The sequence below is a fragment of the Sorghum bicolor genome, chromosome 7 (genome assembly GCF_000003195.3).
Source record: "Sorghum bicolor cultivar BTx623 chromosome 7, Sorghum_bicolor_NCBIv3, whole genome shotgun sequence".
Classification (NCBI taxonomy): domain Eukaryota; kingdom Viridiplantae; phylum Streptophyta; class Magnoliopsida; order Poales; family Poaceae; genus Sorghum; species Sorghum bicolor.
This window is the reverse complement of record NC_012876.2, coordinates 54,881,470-54,895,157: the sequence shown is the minus strand read 5'-3', so window position 1 is coordinate 54,895,157 and position 13,688 is coordinate 54,881,470. Positions and strand designations below refer to the sequence as shown.

At 44.5% G+C, this 13,688-nt stretch overlaps 2 protein-coding genes across 2 annotated transcripts; one reads left to right on the top strand and one right to left on the bottom strand.

Moving 5' to 3' along the window:
* LOC8075383 lies at positions 3,809 to 7,232 on the top strand. Its single transcript, XM_002445466.2, has 3 exons — positions 3,809 to 4,199; positions 4,946 to 5,183; positions 6,784 to 7,232. Exons 1-3 carry the CDS (start codon positions 3,897 to 3,899, stop codon positions 6,921 to 6,923), a joined length of 681 nt encoding a protein of 226 aa, XP_002445511.1. The 5' UTR covers positions 3,809 to 3,896; the 3' UTR covers positions 6,924 to 7,232.
* Positions 7,208 to 8,813, bottom strand: LOC8075631 (annexin D5). Its single transcript, XM_002444321.2, has one exon. The coding sequence runs from the start codon at positions 8,432 to 8,434 to the stop codon at positions 7,472 to 7,474; it is 963 nt and encodes a 320-aa protein (XP_002444366.1). The 5' UTR covers positions 8,435 to 8,813; the 3' UTR covers positions 7,208 to 7,471.

The following is a 13,688-nucleotide window of genomic DNA, read 5'->3' as shown; positions in this document are numbered from 1 at the left end:
ACACTGATATTGGTCCTATAAGACAGACTTTATTCACATGCGTGCTACTCCGATTGGGCGGGAATTAATTGGGCGGGAAACCATCGGACGGCGAATTCTGTCCGCCCATTCGGACCCTAGCACCCCCGGATACACCCGTACCATATATACGTGCTAAAACGCTGTCAGACAGTACCCACCTGTGTTATGGAGAAAGTAAATTTTTACTCTAAGGGCACATGTACTGCTGCTGTGTGGAACACAAGATTCACACTTATATTCATACATAGCAGGAGAGAGAGCGCTCTCTGTCTTTGCATTCTTTATCTCCTACACACCGTACTACTTGCAAGTTGCAATTCACCACATGCGTGCGAGAATTCGATCCTTTTAGATTTTATGGTTTCATAAAGTTTATTAGTTAACTACTAAACTTTAGACTACTTTAGCATACTTATCTAGCCTAATAAATTAATGGTTTTCTTGTAAGATTGACTAAACTTTAGACAACGTTTTAGAGTGCCTGTTTGGATGAGCCTAAAAACTAAAGATTAGTGGCTGAGCTGACCTAGACAGGGCATTAGAGTATCTCCAAGAGTTTCTAAAACCCACTCGTTTTTGGCAAGATTGAAAAAACTAGTTTGCAAAAACTCCCTATCTTAACTCTCAATCTTTCCACGCTTAGAAAAATTAATCCAGTTGTAAAATACGCGTGTTGATCGTCAATCTGAAGGTGGAAGGATGTGTGTGGAAGAATATGAGTAAGATAGGGTTTCTAATGCAAATATACTAGAGAAAACAAGTATAAAAGCGGTTAGGGTGATTTGGAAAAAAGTTTAGGATTTTTAATACAAAATTATTTTTTTATATTTGAGGAGTAGGATTCAGAAACTATTAGAGAAGCTCAATAAATATACTTCTAATAACCTTTTTGTAGTCACTTCCAATTTTTGATGAGAACTATGGGACACGCTCTTAGCAAGTCTAGCATGAGCAAGGAATACGAAGCTGCAACTGGGCCGGAAAGTTTATTGGGACATGAGTTTTAAGCCCTGCCGATTTGCTACCTTTCTCAGATCACGGTACCACTTCAAGAAGGCCCAATAACATACAGACAGGCCTATTCTCCAACATCCATGCTCTTTTTTTTTCTTCTTCCAAATTTAGGCATTCAGACCGGCCCATTGTGACTGTATTTCCGAAGCAACGGCTAACATACATCTATACATTACTTTACTTTCATCTTCAATAAACCATATTTTATATATGTGTATACTTATTTATCAGTTTAAATATATTTATGTACTCATTTTATGATATTCCAAATCTCACTACGTGAATTTTTTCAAAAGAGCCCTATATTTTTAATATTATTATAATACCATTGCAGTGGTATATAAAATACAGATACTTTAAGAATATATGCATACTTGGCATACATACTAGTATACTACCCTAGATGGTCTAGTATGATCATATATACTGTCTACATAGACTTTGTTGGAGTATATAGACCATGAATGTAAAGATATAATATACATGGATGTAACTACTTTCTAGGAGTAGAAAATAATTTCTCTTTCTACCTATATAAAGATATATGTTCTCAACATAAACATTTTCTTTAATATTAATAAATTGGCACGAGAGTTTGGAAAAATCGACGTTTGTCTTGAGAATTTAATAGAACAATTTGATGTTATAAATGTTGGTGCATTTCATACAAACTTGATTAAAGCTGAAGAAAAATGATTTAGGACAAAACCAAGATGAACATTTTTTTTTAGAAAAATGAACCGTCTTTATTCTAGCCTTTGCATGAGTTGTGCACTCAGCCAATTAGAATTAAAAGTTTCAGGCTGAAAAACAAAAACTTTTTTTGACCGAAATGGCAAGGGAGTCCTATCTATTTTTTCTTTTCTATTGAGGAAAATAAGAGATTACAACTGTACAACTGTACAAAGACAACAAAAAGTACAAGGCACCTAGGCCCAAAGAGAAAAAACTGGAATATATACATCTAGCTGTAACTATATTTCCACAAAGAAAGGGAGACATTTTGCTGTTCTTGGCTTTGATGCACACCAAGCAAGTTCCTCTCTGAAGTGAGTCTTCCACGCATCATGGTTAAGTGGCCATTGTCGAAATAGTACTAGTCCTTGTGGTCTAGATGACCCAACAGATAGTGATAACAATTTCTCTGAAGAGTGAACCGTTGAAGCCTGTACTAGCTTCGATTATCATGCCCAGAGGCTGGCAGTTCAGGTTCCAGGAGATTGAAATGGTGTCCCAGCAAGACAAAACTAAAACTGCATTAAAAAAGTAGGTGGAAACTTGTTTCTTCACTTCCTGAGTTGCACAACACATAACCGTAATCATCTAGGACCATATTCTTTCTGCAGAGGATATTTTAGGTGTTGAGCCTATCTATGAGAAGGAGTCGCATAAAGAACTTAGGGAGTGTTTGGTTAGAGTTGTTAAAGTTTAACAGGTAAACTAAATCCATGGAAAGAGGGGTGAAGCTCCAGAATTGCAATGAGCGTTGAATATGTTTTCTTACTGTTGTACTTTCTTCATTTCAAATTATAAGTCGTTTAACTTTTTTGACCTCAAATTTAACCACTCGTCTTATTCAAAAAATTTGTGCAAACATAGTCAAATTTAAGTCATTCTTAAAGAATTTTAATTAATAAACCAAGCCACGACAAAAAAAAGTGATATTTTACACAAATTTTTGAATAAGACAAGTGATCAAATTTGGTGTCAAGAAAATCAAACATCTTATAATTTGAGATGGACTAAGTATTTATTAGATCCTTCGGAGTAGTTCCACAAATCGGGTGAGGCATCATTCCAAACTTTGTTGGATGATACCTCACCAAAGGATAGAAACAAGTAAACAACAACAAATGAGCACCAAAGGATAATATGGAATAACAACAATGGCATGTCCCATGAAAGTTACTATGAGAAGTAGCCTGTAGTGCAAAAGAAGGAAAAAATACAAACAAAAAATACCTTAAAAAACACGGAGGAGATGATTTAATCGTCTTGATTATTGATTGACAAATGGGCGAATTGGAAGGTGCCAGTAGCTGTCGCTTGAGTTGAGTTGAAAGCTACAACGTCGCGGCCACCAAATTTAAAGATGTGCCGACATTTGTGATTTGTCACTACACATTAATACTTTCGCGACACGTTGTTTCTGCCAAATAATTCAACCTGATCCAAATGCAACGGGACCATGCTCCTCCTCACATCAAATCTTTAGACATATATATGAAGTATTAAATATAAACAAAAATAAAAATTAATTATATAGTTTAGTGGGAATTTACGAGACGAATCTTTTAAGCCAAGTTAGTCCATATTTCGACAATAATTACCATAAATAAACGAAAATATTACAGTGTTACCAAATTTTTCCCTAAGACCTTGTTTAGTTCCAAAAACTACATAAAATTTTAAATATCCCACGTCACGTCAAATCTTGCGGCACGTGCATGAAACATTAGATATAGATAAAAACAAAAATTAATTACATAATTCAACTATAAATTACGAGATAAATCTTTTAAACTTAATTACTCATACTTGGACAATATTTATCGAATAAAAACAAAAATGCTACGTGACCCAAAAACAAAAGTTTTTGCTGAACAAGGCCTGAACTAAACACGGCCAGCAGAAACGGCGGCACTCGCTGGCTCGGTTGGGTGGGCCCACGGGAAACACCTGTCACCTCCGTGGCGACGGCCGCGCCACTCGAGCCGCCAACGTGTCCCCCGAACCCCTCTTGTTAAAATCCAGCACGTGCACGGCGCTCACCCTCATCCGTTCCCGTCCCCGTTCGCCCCTCGCCGACGCCAAGTTGCATTGACTCCCCTCCTCCCCGGTCCCCCACCGCCCCTCCGGCCATGGATGTGGACGGGCCCACCACCACCGCCACCGCCACCGCCACCGCCACCGCCAAGCCCGCCTCCAAAGGCGAGGCCCGCGAGGTAGACGTCGGCGAGGAGGAGGACACGCTCGCCGGCGTCCTCCGCAGCTTCGTCGACGGCGTCTGGCACCCCGACGAGCACGAGCCGCTGCTCCGGCGGCTCCGGGCGGCGTCCTGCGAGGCCGCGCCGCGGCTGAGGGGCGCGTCCCGGAACTCCGCGCGGGACCTGCTCGAGTGGACCAGGCGGGGCAGCGGCCTCCGCGCCATCCTCGTCATCTCGGTGGGCCCGCGCGCATCCTTGATCCCGTCACCCTAAGCATTGGGTTTCTCTTGCCCCTGTTTATTACTAAATCTGACTCGATGTTCTACACTTCATTCATTGTCTGCGCAACTTGCACAAGTCTTTGTTGGTGATTGCATAGCTGCACACTTGTTTTAGTCTGTGCTATCAGTCGACAGGATTACTGTGCCACAGTCCCCATTGCAATGTTGGTTTTAGATTGGTATACATTTTAGGTCTCCGGGGTCAAAATGATTACGAAATCTGTTGAGGGAAATGAAAATAGACTGAATTGTAATCCCTCTTGTCCGACTCCTGGGATATTGTAGGATTATATTAAGTTTGTCCTAAATCAAACTACCTTAAGTTTAACTAAATTTACATAAAAAAAAGGAGTATTAGCATCTACAATCCCAAATTGGTAAACTATAAAAATAGATTTCATAGGGTATCAGGATTTTTAATAGTGCTCATTCAATATCATAAGTATTATTGGTTGTTTCTAAAAAGAAACTTATCAAACTTAGGTTAGATTGACTTCAGACAACTCAAACTACACTGCATTTCAAGGTGGAGGGAGCATGTATAAGTGGAAACAAAAGCATGGTAGGTTTCTTTCACTAGCAATACAACATGGTAGGTTGCTTTTGCGTGCAGTTTTGATCCTAAATTCTTACATGATACCTTGTCTTTGGTATGGCATCCATTTTTAGGATTTCTCAGTAACTACTTTTCTGATCTGGCAGGTCGGAACAATCACTCTTATAGCATTGACTGGCCTTCTGATCTTCATGTTCTTCCTGTTGGTTGCCACTGCTAATGCGGTCATCGTCTCAGTCCTGATGTCACTGGCTGCTGCTGGAGGATTCTTGGCTATCTTCTTTGCTTGCTTAGTTGCAGTTTATATTGGAGCAGTATCAGCTGCTATCTTTGCCATTTCTGCGACTGTCATATCAGCAGTTGTTGGAGTTATGATTGCTACCGGTAAATTATCTCTATTCCCCTGTAAAAATTTGTACTTCCTCCGTCATGCAATACAGTGTCTTGTGGTTATTCTAAGACAAAATAAGAGAGAGCGCAATAGACGCATGTACCCCTCACTTAACTTCTAATCTATTGAAATCTGATCCTATTCCCATGATTAAAGGGTGCAATCTATGTTTCTTATAGAAAATATGGTAGGCATTGAATTACTTTCCTCTTCCGTAACTTTATTTAAGTAAATAGTATCTTCTTGTTCCTCGAATGTACTATATTTGGGGACACGTCTCAAATGCTAGAATGCACCCTATTCCAGGACGGAGGGAGTAGTGCTGTTGATATGTTAATATGCAAACAACCTTCAGGCATTATATAAACCTTAAAGACTTTACCTGAATCTCCAACCATTATATAAGATGTTCTTCGCTTCTGCGTTGAAGTTAATTTAGTCAACATTACTATGGTGGACCTGTAACAAATGTTTCTATTTTCAACTGAATCATCTCAATCTGTACACTTGCCCGCGTGCTCCCCTTAGCATCAGAATCAGAATAGAGTCGTGCACTAAATTGTTTTTCAACAATTAGGGAGAACCAAATGTTGTTTGCCCATTGTTATATGCTTAACAGTAAATTGTCAATAGTCACCAACTCTATTGTTTTAATCTTTTAAGAACACTGGAAGAAGTAAGAAATTATTGTGCTATATGGTTTCAGTAACAGTGAGTACTAGGTAATGTTGGTGAATCATTTATAAATCGTGCTTGTTTTCTTTGACATTGTGTGCACTACTAATTAGGAGAACCTTGTAGAGGCATCTATACATTGTAAATTTGGTGAATTATTAATACTGCTTCTGGTTTTCTCTTTGACATTCTGTTTTCTATAATTAGGAGAACCATGTAGTTATTACAATTCATTCAAGAAGCAAATCGTTAAATAAAACTTCAGAGTTGAAGAGATTCTCCTTTAGTGCTGGGTCAGTGTCTAAGATGTGGTTAAAAGTATGAACTTGCAAAACTAAAGATTTTCAAAGGCATTATCAGGAAAAGGTAGCAGAACTGAAATTTGGGAAAAACTATGAAATGAGTTTAAAACTTACAAATAAAATTTGTAGGTTAGGTGAGTTTCCAATTTTCATCTTGTCCATCCCAAGAAAAGAGTTTCATTTGTTATAAATCATTTCCTCCATAGGACTTTCTGAAAGGCTATATCAAATTGACAGTCTAGGATCTCCTGTCAATTTCACCTTTTTTACTTTTAGGATAGTAAGTAGTCACCACAGCACCTTCTCCACAAATTAGTGGAGAATAAGTAGACATCAAACTAGATTCCCTGGATAATGGGGAATAAAGTGGCACAGCTTTAGCAGAAATAGCTGCAGTTACGATTCCCTCTTTAGAAATTTCATGGAGATTGTGATGCCCAATATCTAAGAAAGGTAAGCATGGAAATAATCTGTTTTGACAAAGCAGTTTCCTTGCAACAAGAATACTCTTTTGAGATTTGTTGGGGAAGAAGCATATCTTTGCCTTCTGAGTCTGAGGACGAGCATGTATCACGTGTGCATTGTGCTAATGTTGACAAAACGCATCCTACTGCAGGTTGGGTTGGGTTCTTCTGGATGATCTGGTTCGCCGCAAGGAAGAGCATGGACCTGACGAAGCACTCCATTGGCGTGACGAGCTCGGCGATCCAATCGTACTCGGCGTCCCGGCATGTGAACCAGAAGCCTGTCGACTGAGTTTAGTTGGTTGCATCCTGTATGAAGCCCGCCGGTGTATCTATGTGAATTACGGTTTGGCTGTTTGTAAGAGTGGTTTGGCTGTTTGTAAGAGTGTAGAAGACGGCACCTCTGTTTCTCTCGGTGACTAGCTGTATAATACTAGCTCTGAAATTTGGCAGCCTGTACGTTGGGCATCGCGGCCAATGCTGTTCTGTTTGGGATAGTGAGCAGATAAATTTTCTAGTGAATAGGGGTCATGTGTACATTGTGCAGGTACGCAGTATGTACATGTCCTTTATGAGTGAACAATAATAATTTCATTGTCTTTGTTACTGAGGACATACACATACTGGAAGGTTTTGAGTTGTCAATGCAACCAGTACACCATTCCAAGAATACAAGTACACATGAGTATTTACAAGGAACCTTTCCATGGAGTTCCTAACATGAATATAGGAAGCACACAACGCTTTAAAAAGCAGCAGCTACACACCGATGGCGGGTGGCAATGGCTCCAGAGTCTGCACGAAGCAGCAGCCGTCGTCGTCGTCAGTAGAGTAATTCATTCAGTAGGTTCGGTCGCGGCCGACGAGGGAGAGGAGGAAGGTTCGGTAGTTGCCGGACGTCTCGGCGTGGATGGCGTCGGCGAGCGAGCGCTTGTACATCCGGTGATACTCCGCCTTGATGTACTGCATGTCGATCTCGGCCCTGGTGACGACGACCCTGATGAGCGTCGAGTCCGAGGTGCCCAGCCCTTTCATGGCCTTGTGCAGCACCCCGGCGAAGTACCTGGCGGGGCTGTCGGCGCACCGGAGCACGGTGAGGAGGCCGAAGCCGAAGTTACCCGACGTCTCGCTCTTGACGGCGCTCTCCAGGGACCGGTCGTACATGTGGTGGTACGCGCGCGCCACCGCCGCCATGTGCGGCCAGCTCCGCTCGCTGAAGACGCGGATGAAGGCGCGCTCGTCCGTGCCCAGCCGCCGCTCGCCGGCCTTGTAGAGGTCGCGCGCGTCCAGCGCCACCGTCGACGCGTCCACCACCACCGCGCCGCCCTCGGCGCGCGGGACGGCCAGGTACGCGAGCAGGAGCCGCTGGTGGTCGCCGGAGGTCCGCTCCGTCACGTCGTGCTCGAGGTGGCAGCCGAACCTGGCGCGGTACGCGTGCCGCACCACCGCCAGCTGCGACGGCGTCCGCGAGCAGACCACCTCCGTGGCGGCGCGCAGGTCGGTGACGTCGCCCGTCAGGGCCTGCTTCAGGACGGTGGCGTCGCGCGTCGCCGGGTCCAGGACCCACAGCAGCATGGCGCGCTTGTGGTTGCCGCTGAGCTCCGACGCGAGACGGCGGGCGAGGTCCTGGTTGAACACGGCGCGGTACTCCTGGGCGATCGCCGCGCGCTGCGCCGCGTCGCGGTGCGCCAGGATGCTGATCACCGTCGTGCTGTCGCAGCCGAACCCGCGGAACGCCTTGTGGAGGTCGATCGCGTCCTGCCGTGGCCACGTCGGCACCGGCGGCACCGTCAGGCTCGCCATCAAGCTGCTGGACGCTGCTGGTGTCTAGTTGCTCGAGCTCTGCCGCACGCGGCGGGGGAAGCACAGGAAGCCGTCTCCGGTGGTGAGTGGAGTGACGATGATGATGATGATGACCCTTCTTCCTCGCGCACGGGGATTTTAAAGCGGGCGGGCGGGCGAGAGAGATGCCGCGAGGGGGAGATTCCGGCGACGATGGTGGCCGTGGGATGGACGACCGCGTCCGATCGACGCGGGCGGTGGGCGCCCACGCCACTATCACGGTATCAGTCGCCGATCGGCTGGGATGCCGGAAGAAAATACTAAAAATTTGGACAATGGAGGGATGCCTACTTATCCAGAGCATCTCTTCTCCGGGCCATGCAGCCACCAGCCATGCATGGCGTGCATGACTTTCGGTTGATGCTTGCTTGACTTTCGGTTTGAGTAAAAAAATTGGGTTAAACTTTGAGTCTCGTTGCTTATAGCAATATAATGCACATCATTTTGAACATGTATTTGTGCTGCAGTTTTGCGGAGTATATATGAATCTGAGAGACGCCATGTGTTTCAGGGTGCAGATTGGTCAGAGTTAATTTGAAGGTGATGCTAGGCAAAGCCAACACAACAGGGATGCTGCAACGATGGGAGGTACGTACGTACTTAGCGCGGAAGGAAACTTGTCAGATTTGGATTTGGATTGGATCCCTGCATTGGTGCGTTGGAAGATAAGGTATGACAAAAGCCAAGACTGATGTCATGATGTGGAATCAAACGGCAAACTATTTTCTTTTTTTTTTTAAAGCAATGGCAGGAGCTCTACCTTTCAATTAAGCAGAAGAGCAAAAGAGTTTATGTACAAGCAAAGAAAGAGAAAAAAAGTGGGTTTGAAGCCACGGTTGCAGACAAACAAAGAGAAACACTTTGAAAAAGCTAGGCTTGATTGAAAGCTCTCTTTCTTTGTTCGATGTCGTCCTTGATTCTTGCAGCCACCTGCACGGCCGTCTCTGAGGTGTTATTGAATATTCTCTTGTTTCGTTCCTTCCAGATGTTCCAAAAGGTGTAAATCACCATCCCATTGAGTCGTCTTCGTTCTGAACTTGGTACCTTTCTTGTTGTGTCTTCCCACCATGCTTTGATATGTACAGGATTGGCGCCCGCAGTTCAGGGAGGTTCTCCCACAAGATGATCCGATCCCAAACCGCCTTTGCAAAAGGGCAACACAAGCATAGGTGCAGGCTAGTTTCTAAAGGACTATTGCAAAGTACACAATGTTCTTGATGTGGCCATCCTCTTTTCTGTAGGTTATTTGCCGTTAGAATTTTGTCTTGCACTAGAATCCAAGCAAAGATCTTGCATTTGTTCTTCACTTTGGTTCTCCAAATTAGCTCACTTCGAAATAAACCAAAGGAGCCTTTAAATTGGATTTGATATGCTGAACGGGTGGAATAAACCCCGTCCGATGTCCATCTCCAGGCAATCGAATCTCTAATGCCCTGTTGGAGGTGCACACCCTGAATCCTAATCCAAAGGGATACAAATTCTTCAATGTGGACAGCCGAGGTGATTCTTCTCCTTAGCGAGCGTATCCAATTGTTATTCTGTAGCTCATCTTGTACCGTTCTGTTCTTTCTTGGAGCAAGTTGAAACAAGTTTGGGGCCAGATACCTAGGAGCCTCTCCGTCAAGCCAATTGTGGTGCCAAAAGCGGGCCTTTGCACCATCACCCAACGTTATTGTGACTGATGAGTTGAAAAGGAGGCGGTCTGCGTCATTGCACGGGAGCTCAGATCTGAGCCACGGTTTTGAATCTTGCACCCATTCTTGCCATAGCCAACGAAGGCGTAGAGCTCTCCCAAATCTCTCTAGGTCTGGCACCCCTAAGCCCCCGAGCTCCTTAGGTCTGGTACATGTTGGCCAATTAACCAGGCAATGACCTCCGTTAGCATTCTCCTCCCCCTTCCACAACAATGATCTCCTAATTTTGTTAATTTTCCTCCTTGCCCATGCAGCCAAAGGAAAAACGGTGAGGTGGTAGGTTGGCATGGAAGACAGGACTGAAGTGACTAAAGTGAGGCGCCCTGCTTTGTTTAACCATTTCCCTTTCCATTTCGGTAGCCGTTGTCCAATGCGCTCAATGAGAGGCATAACATGGACTTTCTGAAGCGATCTAGTGTGAAGCTGCAGTCCCAAATATTTGCAAGGGAAGACACCTCTGCTACCAGTGAAGGGTCATAAGACTTGGTCTAGATCCACATTTTCACATCTGATTGGGTGTAGAGAGCTCTTTTGCAAATTTATGTGGAGTCCAGAAAAGGTACCAAAAGCTTCGAGGATTGTTTTCACAGCTACCACGTCCTCTTTGATCGGGTTGATGAATATGGCCACATCATCGGCATACATGGATGTTCTCCATTTTGCTGCTGCGTGGGGTAAGGGGCTGAGGATCCCTTGCTGAGTTGCTAGATCGAGCAGCCGCTGGAGTGGGTCCATAGCCAAAATGAAGAGCATTGGAGAAAGTGGATCTCCCTGACGAACGCCTCTAGCATGGGTGAAGCTGTGGCCTTGTCTTCCGTTAAGTAGTACAGACGATGAAGCTGTACGAAAAAGGATGGAAATCCATTCACGCCAGCGGGGTCCAAAGCCCAAAGCTTGTAAGGTCTCCAACAAATATCTCCAATTTACAGTGTCAAAAGCTTTATGGATATCCAACTTCATGAACAAGGCTGGCGTCTTTTGCTTATGTAGCTTGCGTACTGCGCCCTGGACATAAAGAAAGTTATCTTGAATGCTTCTTTTCTTTATGAAAGCGCTTTGACAATTGGAGACTAGGGAATTCAGGCGAGGGGCAAGTCTGTTAGCTAGCAATTTGGAGAAAATTTTGGCAATACTGTAAATGAGGCTGATGGGTGGGTCTGAAGTCTGTAACCCTCATGGCTTCAACTTTTTTGGGGAGCAAGACAATGCTTGCCGAGTTTAACCATTCAAACCCTTGGGCATTCATTGAGAACAGGCTGTTTATGGCTGCCATGACGTCTACTCTGATGGTTTCCCAACATGCTTTGAAGAAGGCACCCGTGAAACCGTCTGGACCTGGAGCTTTGTCAGAGGACATGGAATTTATGGTATTTTGGACTTCTTCCTGGGAGAAAGGCGCCTTGAGGTCCGACATATCATGTGGGGTGTAGCCAAGGGACTACCAATTGATAGTTGTAGACCTCGGAACCACAGAGCCAATGTTATTCTGAAAATAGTCCTGGATCACCTTTTCTTTTTCCTCATGAGCAAATGCAATGCCTTCATCCGTATATAGACAGTGTATATAATTCTTTCTACGACGAGCACTGGCTCAGGTTTGGACAATTGGACTCTAGAACAGATCAGGAGGAAGAAGAGGTGCAGAGCTATGAGGAACCACATGAAAGCGCCAGTGCAGAGTTAGATCATGGAAAAAAAATCCAACTTCAGCCTTTGTCTAAGAAGAAGCATCAGCACATGCTTACTGCTATCATACACAGAGTTTAAGGCCCTGTTTGATAGGGCTCCTCTGTGGCTCTGGCTTCTCCAAACGGCTCTGGCTAGCCCCTTGTGAGGAGCCATACCAAATGCCCTCCAAACTATGAAATATGTGTGAAATGAACTAAAGCGAAATGAAAAAACATGTGACGCACGATGGCTTCCGCTGTAGGCCTTTCGGCATCTCTAGAATTGCACGGGCCAAAAGCTAGGTTGGGTCGAACCCTTGTTTGCCCAGAGTGTGGGCCGGATACCGACGAGTATCATTTTTCTTGTATCTAGCTAGACTAGATAGAAGAAGAGTATAGTCTTTAACTAAAGATAATTTCTCCTGCGCGGCTGCAAATTCTTTGAAGATCTGACCTACCATTATGAAATCATCATTTACATGTCATTGATGAGAAATCAACATACCGAGGTTTATATGCTGCTCATAGGGTGAAAAATTAACTAGTTTCTCACCCCATCCACCCTAACACATGTGGATTAACATGAATTAAAGTGTAGTCAAACAAGATCTTAGGTGGATCATAAATTATAACGATGTGACCTGCGGTGAGGGGCTTCAGTTTGGACTCCTCGTCCTAGTTGCGGTGAAGACAATTGTGCCATTCAACTTCCCTGGTCATTGTGATATGGTTATAGTTTTCCAGATGGGCCGCCCGGCACGGCACTAGCACGGGCACGCTTAGGCACGGCACGGCAAGGCACGAGCACGATCGGCACGGCAGCCCGCCGTGCCGTGCCTGATAGTGCCACCGTGCCGAGTTGGTAGCCCAGGCACGGCCCTATCAGGTCAAAAACGTGCTGTGCCGTGCCGTTTGGCCCGGTGGCACTACAGTGCCCGTGCCAGCCCAGGCGCTAAGGCAGAATCACAGTAGCAGATTCAAAATGCACATACAAACTTCAAATAATCAAGCAAGAAAAGAGTACAGCCAGCCAAGCTCCATATAATTCAATGTTTTTACATCACAGTTCAAGTTCTCATATTACATCAAGTTCTAGCCTCAATCGATTGCCATAACAGAGCAAACAAGAAGCAGATTAGAAGAAGAAGACTTCAGATCAGATCATAAATGAAGAAGAACAAAGGAGGAGTAGCAGATCTGAGCTAGTCGACGGCGACGGAGAAGCTTGAGCTTGAGCAGATCCAAGCAGCAGCGAATCAGCAGACCTGAAAAAGAAGAAGAAGAAGAAGAAGAACAGAGACGGAGAAGAAGAAGAACTGAAGAACAGGGGCGGCTCGGGGCTTACCAGCTTCGTCGGAGCTCCGGCTCCGTCGATGTCGCTGTCGCTTGAAAGGTCCTAATATGGCTAGAGGGGGGGGGGTGAATAGCCTATTTAAAAAATCTACAAACTCACTAGAGCAAGAGGTTAGTTAATAACAAAGCGAAGCTTTTTGCTCTAGCTCTAATAGAGGGGTGTTTGCAAGCCACCTATCCAACAATTCTAGTTGATATAATCACTAGGCACACAAGAGCTATGTCACTACTTACACTAGAAAGCTACCTAAAAGTTTCTATACAAGTAAGTAAGCTACTCTAGTTTGCGGGAATGTAAAAAGAGATAGTTTGATCTTTATACCGCCGCATAGAGGGGATGAACCAATCAATAATATGAAGTCCAATCACCGGGAGAAATCTAATGAACAATCACAATGGAGACACACAATTTTTCTCCCGAGGTTCACGTGCTTGCCGGCACGCTACGTCCCCGTTGTGTCGACCAACACTTGGTGGTTCGGTGGCTAAGAGGTGTTGCAC